Raw genomic sequence first — 19644 nt, forward strand, 5'->3', positions numbered from 1 at the left:
TAAGTGTGTGAGTGAGTCCTGGCCAATGATTGGGAAGACTTCATGCATCTGGAAGGATTTTCAGCATTTTCCAATATTCCCAGGTGTTGCATTGCACTGGTCACGTCAAGACGTACAACTCCTACAACCTGCACAGTCTCTGTGGCTACAAGGAACCAATGCTCAACTGCCTGGTGATGATGTGCCAGCCCATACAGCACCCCTCCAACATTGACATCCCGCTGGACAGCAAAACCTTCCTGAGCCGCCACAGCATGGACATGAAGTTCACCTACTGCGATGACAGGTGAGACCTTCTTGGAGAGCGAGCATAGCCGGAATTTATTTCTTTACACTTCTATTACTTTGGACACAGCGGAGGTAGGGTCATAACGTGGGACTATGAGGCCATGAGACCAATATGGAATGGGCCCGACTTCAACATGGCCATCGTAGGAAGCAAGAGAGTTTAGGACATGGTAGCCCCCTTAGCTGCTGCTGCTTTGTTCGCTACCCTGTTTCTCGCTGCTCGTAGGGTGTAGATGCATCTTGTAATTAGTAACGCAACCTTGTAATGTAAAGAGATCCTTCCATCACCGTCCACCAACTGCAACTCTTTGCATCCTTCAATAGGCACCGCTCCACTTGGAATTTTTTCTGTAGCCCCTACCATTTCCGAATAGTCACTTCTGTTACTTTCAGCTCAGTCGTGCTCTCAGTTGTCAGGTGGGCGGCCCTTGGCTGGAACAAACAGACAAGGACCACCCACCTGACAGTAGAGAGCAGAACTGTGTGGAAGGTAACAGAAAGGATTGCTCAGGAATGGTGGGGGCTAGAGAAAAAATTCCAACAGCACCTATTGAAGGATGCAAAGAGTTGGCGTTGGTGAAAGGTCATCTTTAACAATGAGGTTTGTGTATATTCCATCCCGTTTGACTATTGTTACAAAATATCTAAGAATTTAGGCAATCCGTCCCCATTATGGCATTTTTCTTAATTTCGTCTCTTTATATGTTTTCTGAGATTACGTGAACTTTTCCACATACGTATTGATCGAATGACATTTGTAATGTTTTTCTACGATCTACCCACAATGCCCTACGCTAGAGAAAGTCAACCGCAATTCTTATCGCCATAATGACCCTGTAAAGATAGAGGGCAGCGGCAGAGGGAAGAGCGTCCACGTCCGATTACAGCAGCCAATAAAGTTGCGCTTCAGACCGGGGCTTTACAATGTAAAACAAAGGTTCACGATTTATGGAGTCGTATACTTACATTTGACACACTGATGGTTAAGTGAACGTTATGTGAGTAAATACGACCTATGACCCCGGCGTGGTGAGCGCAGCCGCTACCGTATACTACAACACTTCACTTTCACTTTGTGTTTACTATGGCTGACAACCAGTATGGATGCCGTTACGGCTGTAGCAGGAGTTGTCAGCCAGCCTGGTTATGTATTACTGTAAGGTATGGAGCATTGATAGGCAACAAGTCAAAGTTTGCTGATAAATCATCAATCCTGATTAACCCTTCGCACCGCAGTCCTTTTACGATTTTTGTTTTTCGCTTTTTGCTCCCTGTATATAGGACAGCCCTCCCTGTATGTGACCGCCCTATATGTGGTTATGTAACTGCATTTCTTTAGAAAAAATGAGAAATTCCTACGTTCTACTTCCTGAGTAGTGGATTCCTGTTTGTACCACTATACGGTGCTTTTTATAGTTATTCTAAAGCTACGTAGGACGCGATCACGTGTTTGCCGCCATGGCAGTGTGAGAACTGTGAGGGTTGTACAGGAATGTCTTATATATACAGCACTTGACATACTGAACTCCAGCTCCTGATATATATGCGCTGCTGCAGAGATACATTTACAAGACCTACAAGAAGAAGAACTGTTTATTTGTAAAACATCTTCCAGTCCTTATAATCCCCTTACATGTGTGTATACCCGAGTGTGTACTGGACCTTAGCACTGATAGGTTACTGACATCAGTACCAGCATATCACCCCAGCCCTGCAGATAGATAGGTTACTGTCACCAGAACCAGCATATCACCCCATCCCTGCAGATAGATAGGATACTGTCACCAGAACCAGCATATCACCCCAGCCCTGCAGATAGATAGGTTACTGTCACCAGGACCAACATATCATCCCAGCACTGCAGATAGATAGGTTAGTGTCACCAGAACCAGCATATCACCCCAGCCCTGCAGATAGATAGGTTACTGTCACCAGACCCAGCATATCACCCCAGTCCTGCAGATAGATAGGTTAGTGTCACCAGAACCAGCATATCACCCCAGCCCTGCAGATAGATAGGTTACTGTCACCAGACCCAGCATATCACCCCAGTCCTGCAGATAGATAGGTTAGTGTCACCAGAACCAGCATATCACCCCAGCCCTGCAGATAGATAGGTTACTGTCACCAGACCCAGCATATCACCCCAGCCCTACAGATAGATAGGTTACTGTCACCAGAACCAGCATATCACCCCAGTCCTGCAGATAGATAGGTTACTGTCACCAGAACCAGCATATCACCCCAGTCCTGCAGATAGATAGGTTAGTGTCACCAGACCCAGCATAACACCCCAGCCCTGCAGATAGATAGGTTACTGTCACCAGACCCAGCATATCACCCCAGTCCTGCAGATAGATAGGTTAGTGTCACCAGACCCAGCATATCACCCCAGTCCTGCAGATAGATAGGTTACTGTCACCAGACCCACCATATCACCCCAGCCCTGCAGATAGATAGGTTATTGTCACCAGAACCAGCATATCACCCCAGCCCTGCAGATAGATAGGTTACTGTCACCAGACCCACCATATCACCCCAGCCCTGCAGATAGATAGGTTACTGTCACCAGACCCAGCATATCACCCCAGTCCTGCAGATAGATAGGTTACTGTAACCGGAACCAGCATATCACCCCAGCCCTGCAGATAGATAGGTTACTGTCACCAGACCCAGTATATCACCCCAGCCCTGCAGATAGATAGGTTACTGTCACCAGAACCAGTATATCACCCCAGCCCTGCAGATAGATAGGTTACTGTCACCAGACCCAGCATATCACCCCAGCCCTGCAGATAGATAGGTTAGTGTCACCAGACCCAGCATATCACCCCAGCCCTGCAGATAGATAGGTTAGTGTCACCAGACCCAGCATATCACCCCAGCCCTGCAGATAGATAGGTTAGTGTCACCAGAACCAGCATATCACCCCAGCCCTGCAGATAGATAGGTTACTGTCACCAGAACCAGCATATCACCCCAGCCCTGCAGATAGATAGGTTACTGTCACCAGAACCAGCATATCACCCCAGCCCTGCAGATAGATAGGTTACTGTCACCAGAACCAGCATATCACCCCAGCCCTGCAGATAGATAGGTTACTGTCACCAGAACCAGCATATCACCCCAGCCCTGCAGATAGATAGGTTACTGTCACCAGAACCAGCATATCACCCCAGCCCTGCAGATAGATAGGTTACTGTCACCAGAACCAGCATATCACCCCAGCCCTGCAGATAGATAGGTTACTGTCACCAGAACCAGCATATCACCCCAGCCCTGCAGATAGATAGGTTACTGTCACCAGAACCAGCATATCACCCCAGCCCTGCAGATAGATAGGTTACTGTCACCAGACCCAGCATATCACCCCAGCCCTGCAGATAGATAGGTTACTGTCACCAGAACCAGCATATCACCCACTTACCACTTTGGAGTAATGACAACACTTTGTTGCTCCAAAAAGCTGACAAAAACAGCGATATCTTAGTAATGGAGGCAGCTATTCTAGTGTGATGATAGACTTCTGTGCGCACAGACATGTTGCAAACCAGTCGTCTTGGAGGTCTGGGCCCAAACATAGAAGGAAATGTAAATGCTGATCAATTATACAGATAAGATTCATCCCCCCTCACCCAAACATGTCAGACACTTTGGTATCACTTCTTTGGGTAGTAAAACTCATTCTCTAACAACCTATTCGGCCATTCTGAGTTGACAGAGGAGGTTCCTTTTGGTGGAGACCTCCATTAGTCGCTAGAAATGGAGGAACCGTACATCAAACATACCGTACATCTGAATGAGCACAATGTAATACTTAGTTTTGCCTATGGTGGCGCTGTAAGACAATCCTGTAATAGATTTATTTCCAAGTGACCCTTCCAGTATAAAGGGATTGCAAAAAGGAATAGCCCAGTGAGAAAATTCTAGAAGCCCATCTTGTGACCAGGCTGAGGGATACAGTATAATAAAATGCACTGTATCCACTCGTGACCAAACATGAGCCATGTTTTCTGTGTTTGTCCTCATTGCGGAGTGAATTTTACCGCAGGGCTACATCATGTGGAAAAGATATTTTAATGAGATTTATAATTGACATGGTTTCCAGGCTTGTATGTGTTTCAACATATCTGGTGGCTTGGCACCCGGTAAACATTCGATGTGTCCTAATGTAGTAGGTTTGTTTTTATAGTAGAGTAGGAAGCTCCTGAGAACAAGGCCGGTAGTCCTCTGTATACAGTCCAGAGCGGCCCATAGGAAGCCAGAGAGCCTGAAAGGGGTTACCCTGGCAAAGTAAAACGTCGCTGGTGGAATCCTATGGAATGGCAGCGTTTTATCTATAGGTTTAATAAGGGAAGAAAATTCCATAATGGAATGGTGGTCACATGTCCACTACCGTCCCACTCATGCAAGAACATCAGGACCGAGATTGGTGGGTCCCCATAGTCAGACCCCATTGATCATACATCTATGATCTACCTATAGGATAGGTGATACATATCTTGCTATGGTCGAACCCATCGATTAAACTTTGTATTTTTCTATTTTCTATCTGAAGAATTACGGAATTGATCGGATATCACCCAGAGGAGCTCCTTGGGCGCTCGGCCTATGAGTTTTATCATGCCTTGGATTCAGAAAGTATGACTAAAAGCCACCAGAATTGTAAGTATTAAGCAAGAGGTTCTGGGATGACGTATCTGGGTACAAGATGTGAGGAACATGATTTAGAGATACAATAGATGGATTAGAAGAGTCGTAAATACTTGGATCACTTTGTTACCAGCAGCGGTCAGGTTGGCTTGGCCAGTTGGTGTTCCATTTTTTCGAAACACTTTCAATTTCTTTATAATTTCCCAATCCCTTACAATCTAATTAGGGGAGGGCTTTAAGGTAGATGAAGCTCAAATATACCATGAAGTCTATAGACCTGTTTGACCTCTTAATGTTGTTTGTAGGGTTGAGCGATCAGGATCGGATCCCGATCAGCGATCACGCAAATTTCACGATCGGGATCGGCTGGAAAATGATCAAAAATTGGATTTTAAAAACGATCCTGAAATCTCCAGATCGGCTCAACCCTACCTATCTTATTGCATTTAGGATCAGGAAAGATTGGATCCCGATCGGCGATTTAGCAAATTTCATGATCGGGATCAGCTGGAAAATGATCGAAAATAAGATTTTAAAACCGATCCTGAAATCTCAAGATCGTCTCAACCCTAGTTGTTTGTCAATATCTGATCTAAATAACAATACATATAAACAGAGTGTAATACCTAAATTCTCCTGTGGGGGCACTGCAGGAAAATAGTTGCCTTGATCCTGAGAGATCACAACTGATCACTGGGAGATCCATCCAACAAAAAGACCTAGAAGTAGAAGTTATCGGCCCAACCTTGCCGTATTTAAGGGTGTGGATTGACAAATGTATCGCCTACAGATCTGAGTATCAATATGGAGTGTGTACACGGCGGCTACGGTAATTAGTCAATGGAGACTAAAGTCATTACACTTCATTTGTTTTGCACAATGTTGCAATGTTTGACATGGAGGTGAGGTTATTGTCCTGAAGAGTCCCGGCAATGTGTTATTGAAGTGTACATTTCCAGCGTCTAAATCCTTAATTGGGCTGAGATCATTTGGAAGCGAAGTCCTTCATTTGGCAGAGGACGCGGTACATAGTGTTTCTTGTGTGCATGAGACAGTGTTTAATTTACCTTTTATTATCGGTGTGGTGTGCACAATGCGAAACATTTACTTTGCTAAACGATTGGAAATCATTCCTGACAAAGGCGTCATTTGTGGTTTTCCATGTAATGTCTTAAGCTGCGTCGTGTAATGTGATTTGCAGATTGTGGCGCTAGACACAAATAGGATGATTAGACGTGACGGGGCGGCGTGGAAGTGTAACAAAGCGAGTGGAACCAAATGGTTCTACTAAACGAATGAGAAACAAAAAGTTTTATGGAAAAGTCATATCTATAGGACGGTGTTTATACACGGAGAGCAAAAGTGGCCTTGACATCCTGCATGTGAAAGTTGGGTCAAATGTGACAAAGTGCCCATACACTATGTCTAAACTGTATTCAAGATGGCTGAATTATGGCAGATACTTAGTAGAAATGATTTAAGAGGGTTATCCCATTATATCCCTCCGAGACCAGTGGTGGGAATTCCAGTTGTCTGATCTGTTGGTGACAAATCCGAAGAAGAGGCCATCAATATAAAAGTTAGGCTGAAGCCCAACGTTGCGGAAACGCAGCGTTTTTTTGTTGCAGATTTTGTTGCGGTTTTTTGATCCAAAGCCAAGAGTGGATTGAGTAGAAGATAGATTTATAAGTTCTACTTATATGTTCCCCCTTCCTTTTCCTTTCCTTTTTTTTGGGTTTGGCTCAAAAACCCGCAACAATTTCTGCAACTAAACATGCTGCGTTTCTGCAATGTGGGCCTTCACCTCCTCCAGTTCTTTACAACCCACAGTAGGTGCCGCTCCACTGATTCCTCCCCTGGAATTTTTTCTATAGCTCCTACTATTCGAGGCCAATCAGATCTATTATTTTCATCTAATTTGGCTCACTACTACAGTCAGGTGGGCGGTCCTGGGCTGCAAAGGACAGACAGAGACCTGACAATGGAAAACCTAATTAGCATATTGGGTAATGAAACGAACAACACTGATGGCTCAGGATCGGTTAGGACTAGGGAAAAAATTTCAACTGCACCAGAATCAGTGAAGTGTCGCCTAGAGATAAACAGAACGAGATGATATTGGTGAAGAGTCCTCCAAAGAGTCCCACTAGTCCACCAAAGTGTGCAATAGTACAATGTGTCGAATTTCGGTGTCTATCAGAGTCTGTATGTGTCCCAGTGAAGCAAAGCTATAGATTTGCAACATAGTTCATGGTTCACACCTGTGCCCGCTCTCATTTGGGGATTCCATCCGCGAATCAGCTTGAAAAGTGCAGAAACCCGGTGGACTTCTATAACTGCTTTTTAAGCGGATTGGGGGTCAATTTTTTGGGTCCCCAAGTGAATATGAAGAACGAAAACCCAAACATAATTTATGGAATATTTGTTGGACTGCAATCATCACGGGATCTGCAAATCAAGCTGTAAATTTTAGCTCAAGTTTTTCATGCACCGAACTATGTGACTTTTTAAGTCCAGGAAATTGGTGTCAGTCGGTTTGCACCCCCATCCAACCCCCCAATGTTACTTTTCGTTCACACTGTAGTTCTGCTTCACTTGCATTCTATCCTTGCTTGGTAGTAAATGTATCTGTGAATACAATTATTGGTGTTTGTAATGTTTCTCATGTTTCGGTTTGATTTACTAGTGTGCACTAAAGGTCAAGTGGTCAGTGGTCAGTACCGGATGCTTGCCAAGCATGGTGGCTATGTCTGGGTGGAGAGTCACGGCACAGTCATCTACAACACACGCAACTCTCAACCACAATGCATTGTCTGCGTGAACTATGTTCTGAGGTAAGGAAGCCAAAAAATATCCTAATTTCTGTGACGAATACTATGGTCGCTTCAGTCTCTTGTCCTCTGAAGAACATGTAATGGATCTACCATAGCATTGTGACTCCATGATGGATGGTGTATAGAGACAAGCATCTGCTGACATCAACTATTGCTTAAGAACTAATCCCTCCACCTTAAGTTACATTCAGATTAGGAATTGTCCTCTTCTTTCTTCAAAAACATTTGGTGTGGTTTTCATCTGGTCAGCCAAGTTGGCCAATGTTCTTTTTCCTTTGAAATTTTTGAAAGTAGAATCTTTTGAAGAGCTTATTTCTTATACATGAGGTTTGTATCCATAAGGTGCTACAAGATTTATTTCTGGTGAGTTCTGGTGATCGATGAAGATTCCAACCACCACCTTCTAGTCATCCCTGGAAATATGAGCAAAGTTGAAATAATTCTGCTAAATTCTACTATTAGATCCTAATCTTATCATCGTTGGATGGTCAAGTTGATTACATATAGTCAACGTAAGGTGGCTAGCGTCTCCTATTGAGGCATGTTCAATATTGGAGGAGAAATTATGCAAACAGAGATGAATATCTCTTAGATTTTTTAAAACGCAACAGAATCTACTTAAAGACGACCTTTCACCACCTCCACCAACTCTTACAATAGGTGCTGATTCCTGGTTGCTGGAATTTTTTCTCTAGCCCACACCATTCCTGAGCCATCAGTACCGTTAGTTACAGCGAATTAGACTTTCTACTGTCAGGAGGGAGGTCCTGAGCTGGAGTAGACACACAGGGACCGCCCACCTGACAGTACAGAACCTAATTAGCATACTAGGTGCTGAAACTAACCGCACCAATTGTTCAGGAATGGAAGGGAGAAAAAATTCCAACAGGAATCAGAGAATCATAGGCGCCACCTATTTAAAGATACAAATTGGTCATTTTGGTACCTCTCATTTTTTACAAATTTTCGATTTGTTGTAAGGACATGGCAGATGATTTGTGGAGTTGGGATGCTAAAACAAGTAAAGTCAATAGATGTTTTATGCGCACTCCAAGGAAAGTGACCAAGGCCGCGTCAGAAATAGATTTGGTTATGCCGCACCCTGTCCAGAACTCCAAAGTCTCAAATTGGAGAATCTGTCAACAAAACTAATTGAAACATTTTTTTAATCCGCTGCAACCAAACTGGAGGGAAACGACCCCAAATTTTCAGAGGTGTAAACTCGCCCGTATTCTTTACAACTCCTGTAACTTAGTTGAAACCTATTTTTCCCTTCCCCGATGGAACAAATCCCAATGAACAGAAACTTAGTTACAGATTTGCTATAATCTATTTATTTGTGGTGAAATTTTCTTCAGTAAATAATTGTCCTTTGTAAGAAATCTTATGGTCCGTGTCATTTCATTTTCCTTTTGATCCTTTCTCCGCAGTGAGATTGAAAAAAACAATATTGTATTTTCCATGGACCAAACAGAGTCTCTATTCAAACCGCATCCGATGTCCATGAACTCCATCTTTAGCAGCGCGGTCTCTGATAAGACAAGCGACTTCTTGTTTGCCAAACTGAAGGAAGAGCCAGAAGAGTTGGCACAACTCGCTCCCACCCCAGGGGATGAGATCATCTCTTTGGACTTTGGTGAGTGGTTCTATCCCTGTCCATTTGTAGATTCGGTTGACATTACTACATTGCTTTTCAAGAGTAATAAAATTGTCAATTTACTAATATTTCCAAAGAAATAATCATAGTTGTTCTTTTAAAGAGAACCTTTCACCAAATCCACCAACTCCAGCTCTAGAGTTCCCAAACAATCAACGTAGTTGGTTTTGTTACCAGGTAGATCAACGAGACCTTCTAATGGCAAGTGGGTGTTGTATCTCTGGATCAAGCCCCTTGACTGACACCACCAATGTGACAATAGAGTCAGCCTATCAGGCAGCAAACATCACTGCATTGATTTCCTGGGAACCATGGGGCTAGAGGAAAAATTCCAAATGCACTGGCATCGGGCCAGGAGTTGGAGTTGGAGGACATTATGATTTCACAATTATTACTATTAAAATTACACACCCCGTACACATTAACATCCCATTAATAGTAGTTTATGCTCCTGCAGGTGCTCAGACGTATGAGGAATCATCAACTTACAATGGAGGTGCCCAGACCAGCCCAAGCAAGTGGCCACTGGAAGTCAAGAGCCACAATTCCCAGGCTGAAATTATTAACCTTCCGTCCTTCACAGCTCCTCAGGTGGCACCAGGAAGCAGCACTCCAAGTGCCAGCAGTAACAGTGGCTCCTCTACGGTAAGGCTGTGATCACATTGAAGAACCTTTTCCCAAAAATTAAAATCTCCCGAGCCATTCTGTTACGTGATGGTGTTCATATGTTTAACCGTTATCTCAAGACCCTAAACGGGTGACAAATGCCGGGGTGAGGGAGACAGAGGAACGATCAACTTGGTAAACAGCTGTGACCCTGTGACAGAGTTATGGCCATTGACTCATAAACATGACAGGACCAGTGTCACATAAGTCAGAAAGAGGTCAGAAGCAACCAATGACAAGAGTTCTCACAAGCAAAGTTTTCCAGCAGCGGCCTACCCATAGCGAGAAGCCAATGCAGGGCTTATTTTTTGTGTGCGGCTGCGATCTCGGTCTCCCATTGGAAACAACAGAAATCTGCCGCTGATTCGAGGGTGGAATCTTCCGCAAGTCCACAACAAATTCCTCCATATGAACTTACCCAAAGTCTACGCTGTCTTAAACTGAGACTGGATTACCTGTGTGATTGACAGCCTATCTGCCAATCAAGCCTGGGGAAGGGGAAGTCTGGTCTTCCTTAAATAGGTCATCTGCCCAAACATGTTTGCTGGCTATTACACTCTGTCCTTGCTAAGCTGTTCTCTTTGCTTTTGTATTGTATTGTATTTATTGACTTCTGACCTTTGTCTTTTCTTGTTATTACTCTTTTGGATTACGCCTTGGTACTGCTTTGTCTCTCTGACTTTGGCACTTGACTTGCTGACTCCTCTTTTGTCTTGTCTTGTCTGCGTTCTGTGTTTACACTTATCTAGAGAAGGGACTGTCGCCCAGTTGTCCCTGTCATTGGAACAGTTAAGGCAAGTAGGTAGGGACAGGCTCTGGGTCAAGTTTAGGACTCACTGTCTCTGTCTGTCCCTTCCTGACAGGTTTCAGCAGCAGCACTGGAGAATTGCTCAACTGGCAATTTCCTTACACCCTTTAACTTTTTGTGTAACTGTAATATGTTTTTGGAATTTCTCAAGCAACTTGACCTCAATGGTGATCTTTTTTTACTGTACATAAGATAGTTTGAGTTTACCTACTGGAGACCTGATGGACATTGTGCCAAGCGTCTGTTAAGTTGTCTCCAAAACACTATGAGACAAACATACATCAAATTTTACTACTGGCACATTCTGGGAAGGCTGCCCAAAACACATACCCGACTCCAGAGTCTTTAGGTATTTCACCTGTAACTAAGTGGATCAAGGTTAACAGGTTAAAATCACAATTGGCAGGAGAGGCGTCCTTACAAATGTACCCGTGACTGTGCCATGGACTTGATGTTCTTCACAGTTTTCACCTCCGATTTGATCAAACAGGATGTCTGACAACCACAAGGACGGTTTATTGCTTTAGTATTTAAGTCTAACTCATGGCTTTGTTTCTTCAAAAAAACGTAAATCCATTTAGAGTATTGACATAGGGATCTGATTTGAGTCAACACTTGACTGTAAAATTTGACAATAGGCAACTGGCACCTCCCAGGTGTACAACGCCAGTATACATACAGAAACAATCTACAGGAAATATTCGAGTATCCTTGCCAATATATTACATAGTTACCCCCGCACCATTCCTGAAGTGTCTGTCATTGGAGTTCAAACCTTTACCTTCCTCTCCATCAGCTTGTTAGGGTGATAGGTTGGAGTTGATGGACTTGTGTCTTCTTTAGCCATCCTTAGGAAATATGTTACAATGTTGCTATGTAATCTCTCACATTCCGAAGTCTCCATTGGTTCTTCAGGGTTCCTTTCAACCCACAGAATATGAGGGCACAGCCAAGGGATTGACTGAGGGGTCATTTTTGTGTGCCCAGAGACTCCGGGAAGACCGAGGAAGTATCAGTAAGGGAGCAGTAGGGAATCGTCATCTTTTATTATTTATGCCAATCTGACCTGTTTGATCAAATAAAATTCCTGCCAGACATCCCATTTACTGTTTGATGTAGGAGATGCATTACATAAGGGCATTGTATAGCTTATATAAACTATTGGTGGTGTGTCTGATAACAAGCTTGATGACTGTTTCCAAAAACAAACAGCAGCATTATGAATTCAGCTCTGGAGTATAACACAGGCTTAAATTAAAGGGATTGTTTTAGACCCAAAAGTATTGGATACTGATAACCTATCCACATATCTGATCGGTGGGGTCCTCCTTGTACTAATCAGCTGATCTGGCTGCTGTATACATGGAGACAGAGCTCTGGCACCAGCACTACGGTGTATAGGGTGTATGTACATTATAGTGGTGGCATCAGGGGATCTGCAGCTTTGTTCCCATTCACTTGACTAGGAGTAAAGCTACTTACAGCTATAAGACAGTTTCCAACACACCTGCTGATCAGCGTGGGACCCACACTGATAGGTCATCAATACCTTAGTGATATGTCATCAGTATCCAATACCCTTAGGTCTTCAAAGTTAGAAAAAATGTGATAAAGGAAACATAAGTGTTACCAGCATGAACTAACCATCATCCTATTCTTATAACAGCCAAGCAGTCCAGGAGAATACTACACAACCTTAGAAGAAGATCTCAAGATCGAGCTGATCGAGAAGCTGTTTGCTATGGATACAGAGACAAAGAATAAATGTACTACCCAGGTATGTTGATTATAGGGAGGAATTTTTTGCTTCTAGCAGTAATGAGAAGTTCATTGCCCATACTTGGAAGAAAACCAGTTGGCAAAGCGTGTGCGTGTTGATTATGTGCTAATATATGTCACAAGTATGTGCGGTGTGGAGATGTAAGGAGATGTGTGCAGAGAGCTGGGGCTAAACAGGGTGCAGAGGTGCAACTGGACCCAACTACGTGAGAGCACAGCAGCCCTGCATGCTAAGTGTATCCATATACATGCTACAATGTATACAATGTATAGATTATACGGAATGTTCTCACTGCAGAATTTTGCTTTTCACATGGATTTTGTCGCTGGAATGCATCTTATTATTTTAATAGGCATTATACTGCCAAGGATTGTATTGTTCGTGTGGCTATGGACTTATTAAAGGGCATTTAGGGTTCCGCACATGGCCAACATTGAATCCTGTTTGCATCTGTGGCACATCAAATTGCAAATCCGCTGCAGAAATCCAAGGGTCATCCATGACTTTGTGTTGCAGATTCTGCAGCAGATTTTTCAGAAATCAATGTGATTGTGAACCTATTTTGTTACTAATTCCAGTAGAGAGAGAGAGTGGTGTGAAAATTTTTTTGGATTAGGTCACGTCCCCTTTTGTTTGTGCTCCTTTGGGGTCCTGTTCAGTTGTCTTTTGGCCTCCTCGGTGATTATATGAAACTCGGACTACTGAGCCTTGTGATTTGCTTTCAGCCGTCATGTGGGTTGTCCATGGCGCTTTAATGCGAGCATCATGATGTCTGCACCACATGACCTATGATTGGACCCCAAGGAGGATGTAAGAGGGCCACAAGGGAGCCCAGGAGAGGCGAGGGCACCTCTAATAGACCTCTCCTTATTACTCTTTGGGGACAGGGTGGTTGAGGCCAAATTTTTTTTGTTCGGTTCAACCTGAAATTTTTGAAAAATTCAGCACAAATCTGATACATTTCCTGCAGTCATGTAGCAATGCATTGTATTTTTTCTTTCCATAGAATGACTTTAACGAATTGGATCTCGAAACTCTTGCTCCATACATTCCCATGGATGGTGAAGATTTCCAGTTGAATCCCATATGTCAGGATGAGTGCCCCCTTAATGACAGCACACAGCCCCCCCAGCAGAACCTGGGTAGCATGAACACACTATTCCAGTCCGGCGCTCCTCCAGCACAGAGCCAGTTCCTTCATCAGAACTTTTGTCAACCTATGGCAGCTAAAGGTAGTAATCCCAACCAGGAGGGCCTGCCCAACGGGCTGTTCAATGGTGAGAGAAAATCGCCACCATTACCAGGATATCATGCTGGTGGTAGTACTCCACTGTCCTCAATGGGAGGGCGGCCTAACGTACAATGGCCTCCGGATCCACCCGTCAGTTATATGCACACAAAGTGGAGATTGATGGATCAGTACAACGAAAGGCCATCCCATTCTCCGTCAGGACGCCCATTACATTTACATGGCATGCCATTATATAAACAAAGGTGAGAAGAGAGTCAAGGAAATCTATCTATCTATCTATCTATCTATCTATCTATCTATCTATCTCCTATCTATCTATCTATCTATCTATCTATCTATCTATCTATCTATCTCCTATCTATCTATCTATCTCCTATCTATCTATCTATCTATCTATCTATCTATCTATCTCCTATCTATCTATCTATCTATCTATCTATCTCCTATCTATCTATCTATCTATCTATCTATCTATCTATCTATCTCCTATCTATCTCTTATCTATCTATCTCCTATCTATCTATCTATCTATCTATCTATCTATCTCCTATCTATCTATCTATCTATCTATCTCCTATCTATCTATCTATCTATCTATCTATCTCCTATCTATCTATCTATCTATCTATCTATCTATCTATCTCCTATCTATCTATCTATCTATCTATCTATCATCTATCTCCTATCTATCTATCTATCTATCTATCTCCTATCTATCTATCTCCTATCTATCTATCTCCTATCTATCTATCTCCTATCTATCTATCTATCTATCTATCTATCTATCTATCTATCTATCTATCATCTATCTCCTATCTATCTATCTATCTATCTATCTATCTCCTATCTATCTATCTATCTATCTCCTATCTATCTATCATCTATCTCCTATCTATCTATCTATCTATCTATCTATCTATCTATCTATCTATCTCCTATCTATCTATCTCCTATCTATCTATCTATCTATCTATCTATCTATCTATCTATCTATCATCTGTCTCCTATCTATCTATCTATCTATCTATCTATCTATCTATCTATCTATCTCCTATCTATCTATCTATCTATCTATCTATCTATCTATCTATCATCTATCTCCTATCTATCTATCTATCTATCTATCTATCTATCTATCATCTATCTATCTATCTCCTATCTATCTATCTATCTATCTATCTCCTATCTATCTATCTATCTATCTATCTATCTATCTATCTATCTATCTCCTATCTATCTATCTATCTATCTATCTATCTCCTATCTATCTATCTATCTCCTATCTATCTATCTATCTATCTATCCATCTATCTATCTATCTATCTATCTATCTCCTATCTATCTATCTATCTATCTATCTATCTATCTATCTATCTATCATCTATCTCCTATCTATCTATCTATCTATCTATCTCCTATCTATCTATCTCCTATCTATCTATCTCCTATCTATCTATCTCCTATCTATCTATCTATCTATCTATCTATCTATCTATCTATCTATCTATCATCTATCTCCTATCTATCTATCTATCTATCTATCTATCTCCTATCTATCTATCTATCTATCTATCTCCTATCTATCTATCATCTATCTCCTATCTATCTATCTATCTATCTATCTATCTATCTATCTATCTATCTATCTCCTATCTATCTATCTCCTATCTATCTATCTATCTATCTATCTATCTATCTATCTATCTATCATCTGTCTCCTATCTATCTATCTATCTATCTATCTCCTATCTATCTATCTATCTATCTATCTATCTATCTATCTATCTATCTATCTATCTATCATCTATCTCCTATCTATCTATCTATCTATCTATCTATCTATCTATCTATCTCCTATCTATCTATCTATCTATCTATCTATCTATCTATCTATCTATCATCTATCATCTATCTATCTATCTATCTATCTATCTATCTATCTATCTCCTATCTATCTATCTATCTATCTATCTATCTCCTATCTATCTATCTATCTATCTATCTATCTATCTATCTATCTATCTATCTATCTATCCATCCATTACCCCCTTGTCTTATTAGAAGATCTAGTAACATGTATGGTCTTTGTGTATAATATATAACTGAATGAGTATTTAGAAGGTTACACAATAAACACAACTTATCAATGTAACATTTTAATAAATAGTAACGATGCAGAATGTAAATACATCTGGAACTCTTGTTTACAGATCACTTGAGAGTTTTGGTCAGCGGGGCAAAGATTTACACCCCAGCGATGTCCCATTCTGCAGCAGCATGAAGAGGAAGCGGCAGCTTGACTACGGAGATCAGGGATATCCACAGCTCAACGTGGTAAGGAACAATATAGGGAATGGATGAGGTTGGAGGAAGACGCAGGTCCATTGAGTCCAAACTTCTGACAGTGGTTATTAAATAGTAACTAAGGGCGCTCCTTCTGAGCTTAGACGCCGAAAAAAAGCCTTTGACCGCATTAACTGGTTATTTATGCAGGAAACTCTGAAGGCTTTCGGGTATTCGGGACCTTTTTTTGGCGGCTATCCCGGTCCTCTATTCCTACCCCTCGGTGGCGATCAGCCTTCCCCACGCTTCCTTCTCCTCTTTCTCCATCTAGAATGGCACTCGCCAGGGGTGTCCTCTTTCCCCTTTGATCTTTGCCCTGGGCATAGAGCCCTTGGCGGCCAAAATTCGCCGTGATCCTGATGTTAAAGGGATACGGGTCTGGGACAGGGAATTTAAAGTGTCTCTCTTCGCTGACGACGTTCTCCTTACTCTCTCCTCGCCTCACACCATTCTTCCCAATCCTCTGCACCTTCTAACGACATATGGCGACCTCTCGGGGTATAAGGTGAACCCTTCAAAAACTGAAGCGCTCCCTCTCAACATCCCGCACGGCGACCTTGTGCCCCTTCGTTCTAATTTTGACTTTCAGTGGTGAACGTCTTCCATCCGCTATTTGGGGATTCAGATATCTCCCTCCTATCATACGCCTTACTCGGCGAATTACCCACAGATGGGAACCCCCCATTAGGCATTGAATTACTGAATTACATCAAAGATGTTAGGAGTCTCGAGTTTCTCACTGCTAGCCTTAATAATACCCTGGACTATTTCCCCTCTGTCTGGTCTCCCTGGGATGCTCATTGTGCATTACGTGGCCTCTGATCTTGGACTTTCTCCCCCCTATTCCTCCGCCCCCCCCCCCCTTCTGTTCCTATGTGTCCCCCTTTTTATTATTGTGATGCTGAATTGTATATTGTTCTTGGTTTTGGCCTTTATTTGCCTTGACTATTGTTTGTATTGTTTTACCTGTTTGAAAACTCAATAAAAAAAAAATAGTAACTAAGTAGCTAAAGAGGACCTGACCGTGCTGACATGTTTATTACAACGCCTCTGTTATTACTCCTGGAAATGTATGAATATATTGACCACTGGGTGTTACCCTTCCCCTTGTCAGAGGGCTTTGATCCCCAATATATTATATGTCCCTGTATTGCAGCTTTCAGGACATACTTCTCATACATTTCTCACATTGTGTGTTTTTATTTTTAGGGGGAGTTACCGGATAACCCCATACATTCAATAATGTGGAAACGGATGAAATCTCTGAAATCAGATATGTGCCCACTTGTATCAGAAAAGAAATCCTTGAGTACAAGTGTTCTTACTGGTAAGAGGAAAATCTTCCCAATGTATATCTGAAGGCAGATGTTCAATGTAGCCCATAGTAACATGTTGTAGTCGAGTCTGGACAGTATGGTATATACCTGATATGGCTGTTCCTGTAGGGTTCCAGTCTGGACATTGGATATATATCTGGTATGGCCGGTCTTGTAGGGTTCCAGTCTGGACATTAGATATACAGCATATACCTGTTATGGCTGGTCTTGTAGGGTTCCAGTCTGGACATTAAACATATAACTGGTATGACTGGTCTTGTAGGGTTCCAGTCTGGACATTAGATATATACCTGGTATGGTCGGTCTTGTAGGGTTCCAGTCTGGACATTAGATATATACCTTGTATGACTGGTCTTGTAGGGTTCCAGTATGGACATTAAACATGTAACTGGTATGGCTGGTCCTGTAGGGTTCCAGTCTGGACATTAGATATATACCTGGTATGGTCGGTCTTGTAGGGTTCCAGTCTGGACATTAAACATATAACTGGTATGACTGGTCTTGTAGGGTTCCAGTCTGGACATTAGATATATAACTGGTATGGCTGGTCTTGTAGGGTTCCAGTCTGGACATTAGATATATACCTGATATGGCTGGTCTTGTAGGGTTCCAGTCTGGACATTAGATATATACCTGATATGGCTGGTCTTGTAGGGTTCCAATCTGGACATTAGATATATACCTGATATGGTCGGTCTTGTAGGGTTCCAGTCTGGACATTAAACATATAACTGGTATGACTGGTCTTGTAGGGTTCCAGTCTGGACATTAGATATATACCTGGTATGGCTGGTCTTGTAGGGTTCCAGTCTGGACATTAAACATGTAACTGGTATGGCTGGTCCTGTAGGGTTCCAGTCTGGACATTGGATATATACCTGGTATGGCTGGTCTTGTAGGGTTCCAGTCTGGACATTAGATATATACCTGATATGGTCGGTCTTGTAGGGTTCCAGTCTGGACATTAGATATATACCTTGTATGACTGGTCTTGTAGGGTTCCAGTCTGGACATTAGATATACACAGGCACCTGATATTCTGAGTCCTGTTGTATTCTAGGCTGAGAAGTAGTTGTTATACACCTGATATAACTTGTCCCAATGTATTCCAGCTTGGATAGTAGTAATATAAACCCGGTCTATCTGGCCATGTTGTTTTCTAGTTGCATGGTGGCCATACTATATATTCCTTCTATTCTTCATCATATTGTGTCCCATCATTTATACCATCTAATATTAACTCTTATACTTTTCTGATCCTAGACGAGTACATCTGTAATCGGCATCGGGGAATAAGTCCTCATATGTCGGAGCATTCGCAGTCACAACAACAATGTGCAACACACTCAAGAGAGGAAAGGAAAACCCCGTACCCGGGCCCGTTCTTCAGCTGTAACTACCATGAATACAACATGCCACAGTCCCAAAAAGCAAAAGGTATATTTTTGATTCCTAAGTTTTGGTTGAAGTTCCAGAAGGCCAGAAAATATTTAGATTCATGTATTTAAGGCCCACCAGGGAAATGGTTCCGGCTGAGGATCCACTATCAATAACTTTGAGGAGTAAACCTTGTTATCGTTATATAGACCCTGGCCAGGTCATCGAAATGGTTTGATCCAGTCCAAAAATTCATGAGCAGTGTAGTAAGGTGTGCTGGCCTTGGCTTCATCTGTGTAGGGTGCCTATGATAGATGGCTGAAGTTCTTTGGGTCCATTGATAATATGATTATGGGAGCCATCTGCTAACAATCCTAGGAAATAGACTGTAGTATCCGTGTCTTCTGCTGGACCATTGTGTTAGAGCTTGGACCCAACAGAGATACTTTGGGGGGCCAGTCTGACACCGATTGGAGATGGCTTGTGATGATGTACCTAGCCTGAAGAACATCGGTCAAGTCCAAGGTGGTGGACTGGCAAGCATGACTTCTAAGAGGAATTGTTCCATCATTAATTGTAAATTTTCTTCGTAAAAACCCATCTCTGATGCCGTAGATCACGGGATTCAAGTCCCAATTATTGATTCTTG

General features: G+C 42.4%; 1 protein-coding gene across 3 annotated transcripts in view; it reads left to right on the plus strand.

Annotated features, from left to right (window-relative positions):
* EPAS1 (endothelial PAS domain protein 1) overlaps positions 1 to 19644 on the plus strand; it is a 112038-nt gene that overhangs the window by 85204 nt on the left and 7190 nt on the right. For all 3 annotated transcript variants that reach the window (XR_012715288.1, XM_075267021.1, XM_075267022.1), the window contains exons 6-15: positions 84 to 286; positions 4847 to 4953; positions 7628 to 7775; positions 9206 to 9411; positions 9890 to 10077; positions 12573 to 12683; positions 13693 to 14180; positions 16149 to 16272; positions 17491 to 17608; positions 18882 to 19055. Coding sequence is in view for 2 of the 3 variants with exons in the window: in XM_075267021.1 (XP_075123122.1) it covers positions 84 to 286; positions 4847 to 4953; positions 7628 to 7775; positions 9206 to 9411; positions 9890 to 10077; positions 12573 to 12683; positions 13693 to 14180; positions 16149 to 16272; positions 17491 to 17608; positions 18882 to 19055 (1867 nt within the window). In the remaining variant the exon portion in view is untranslated. The remainder of the gene's footprint in view (positions 1 to 83; positions 287 to 4846; positions 4954 to 7627; positions 7776 to 9205; positions 9412 to 9889; positions 10078 to 12572; positions 12684 to 13692; positions 14181 to 16148; positions 16273 to 17490; positions 17609 to 18881; positions 19056 to 19644) is intronic.

The sequence above is a fragment of the Leptodactylus fuscus genome, chromosome 3 (assembly GCF_031893055.1).
Source record: "Leptodactylus fuscus isolate aLepFus1 chromosome 3, aLepFus1.hap2, whole genome shotgun sequence".
Lineage (NCBI taxonomy): Eukaryota > Metazoa > Chordata > Amphibia > Anura > Leptodactylidae > Leptodactylus > Leptodactylus fuscus.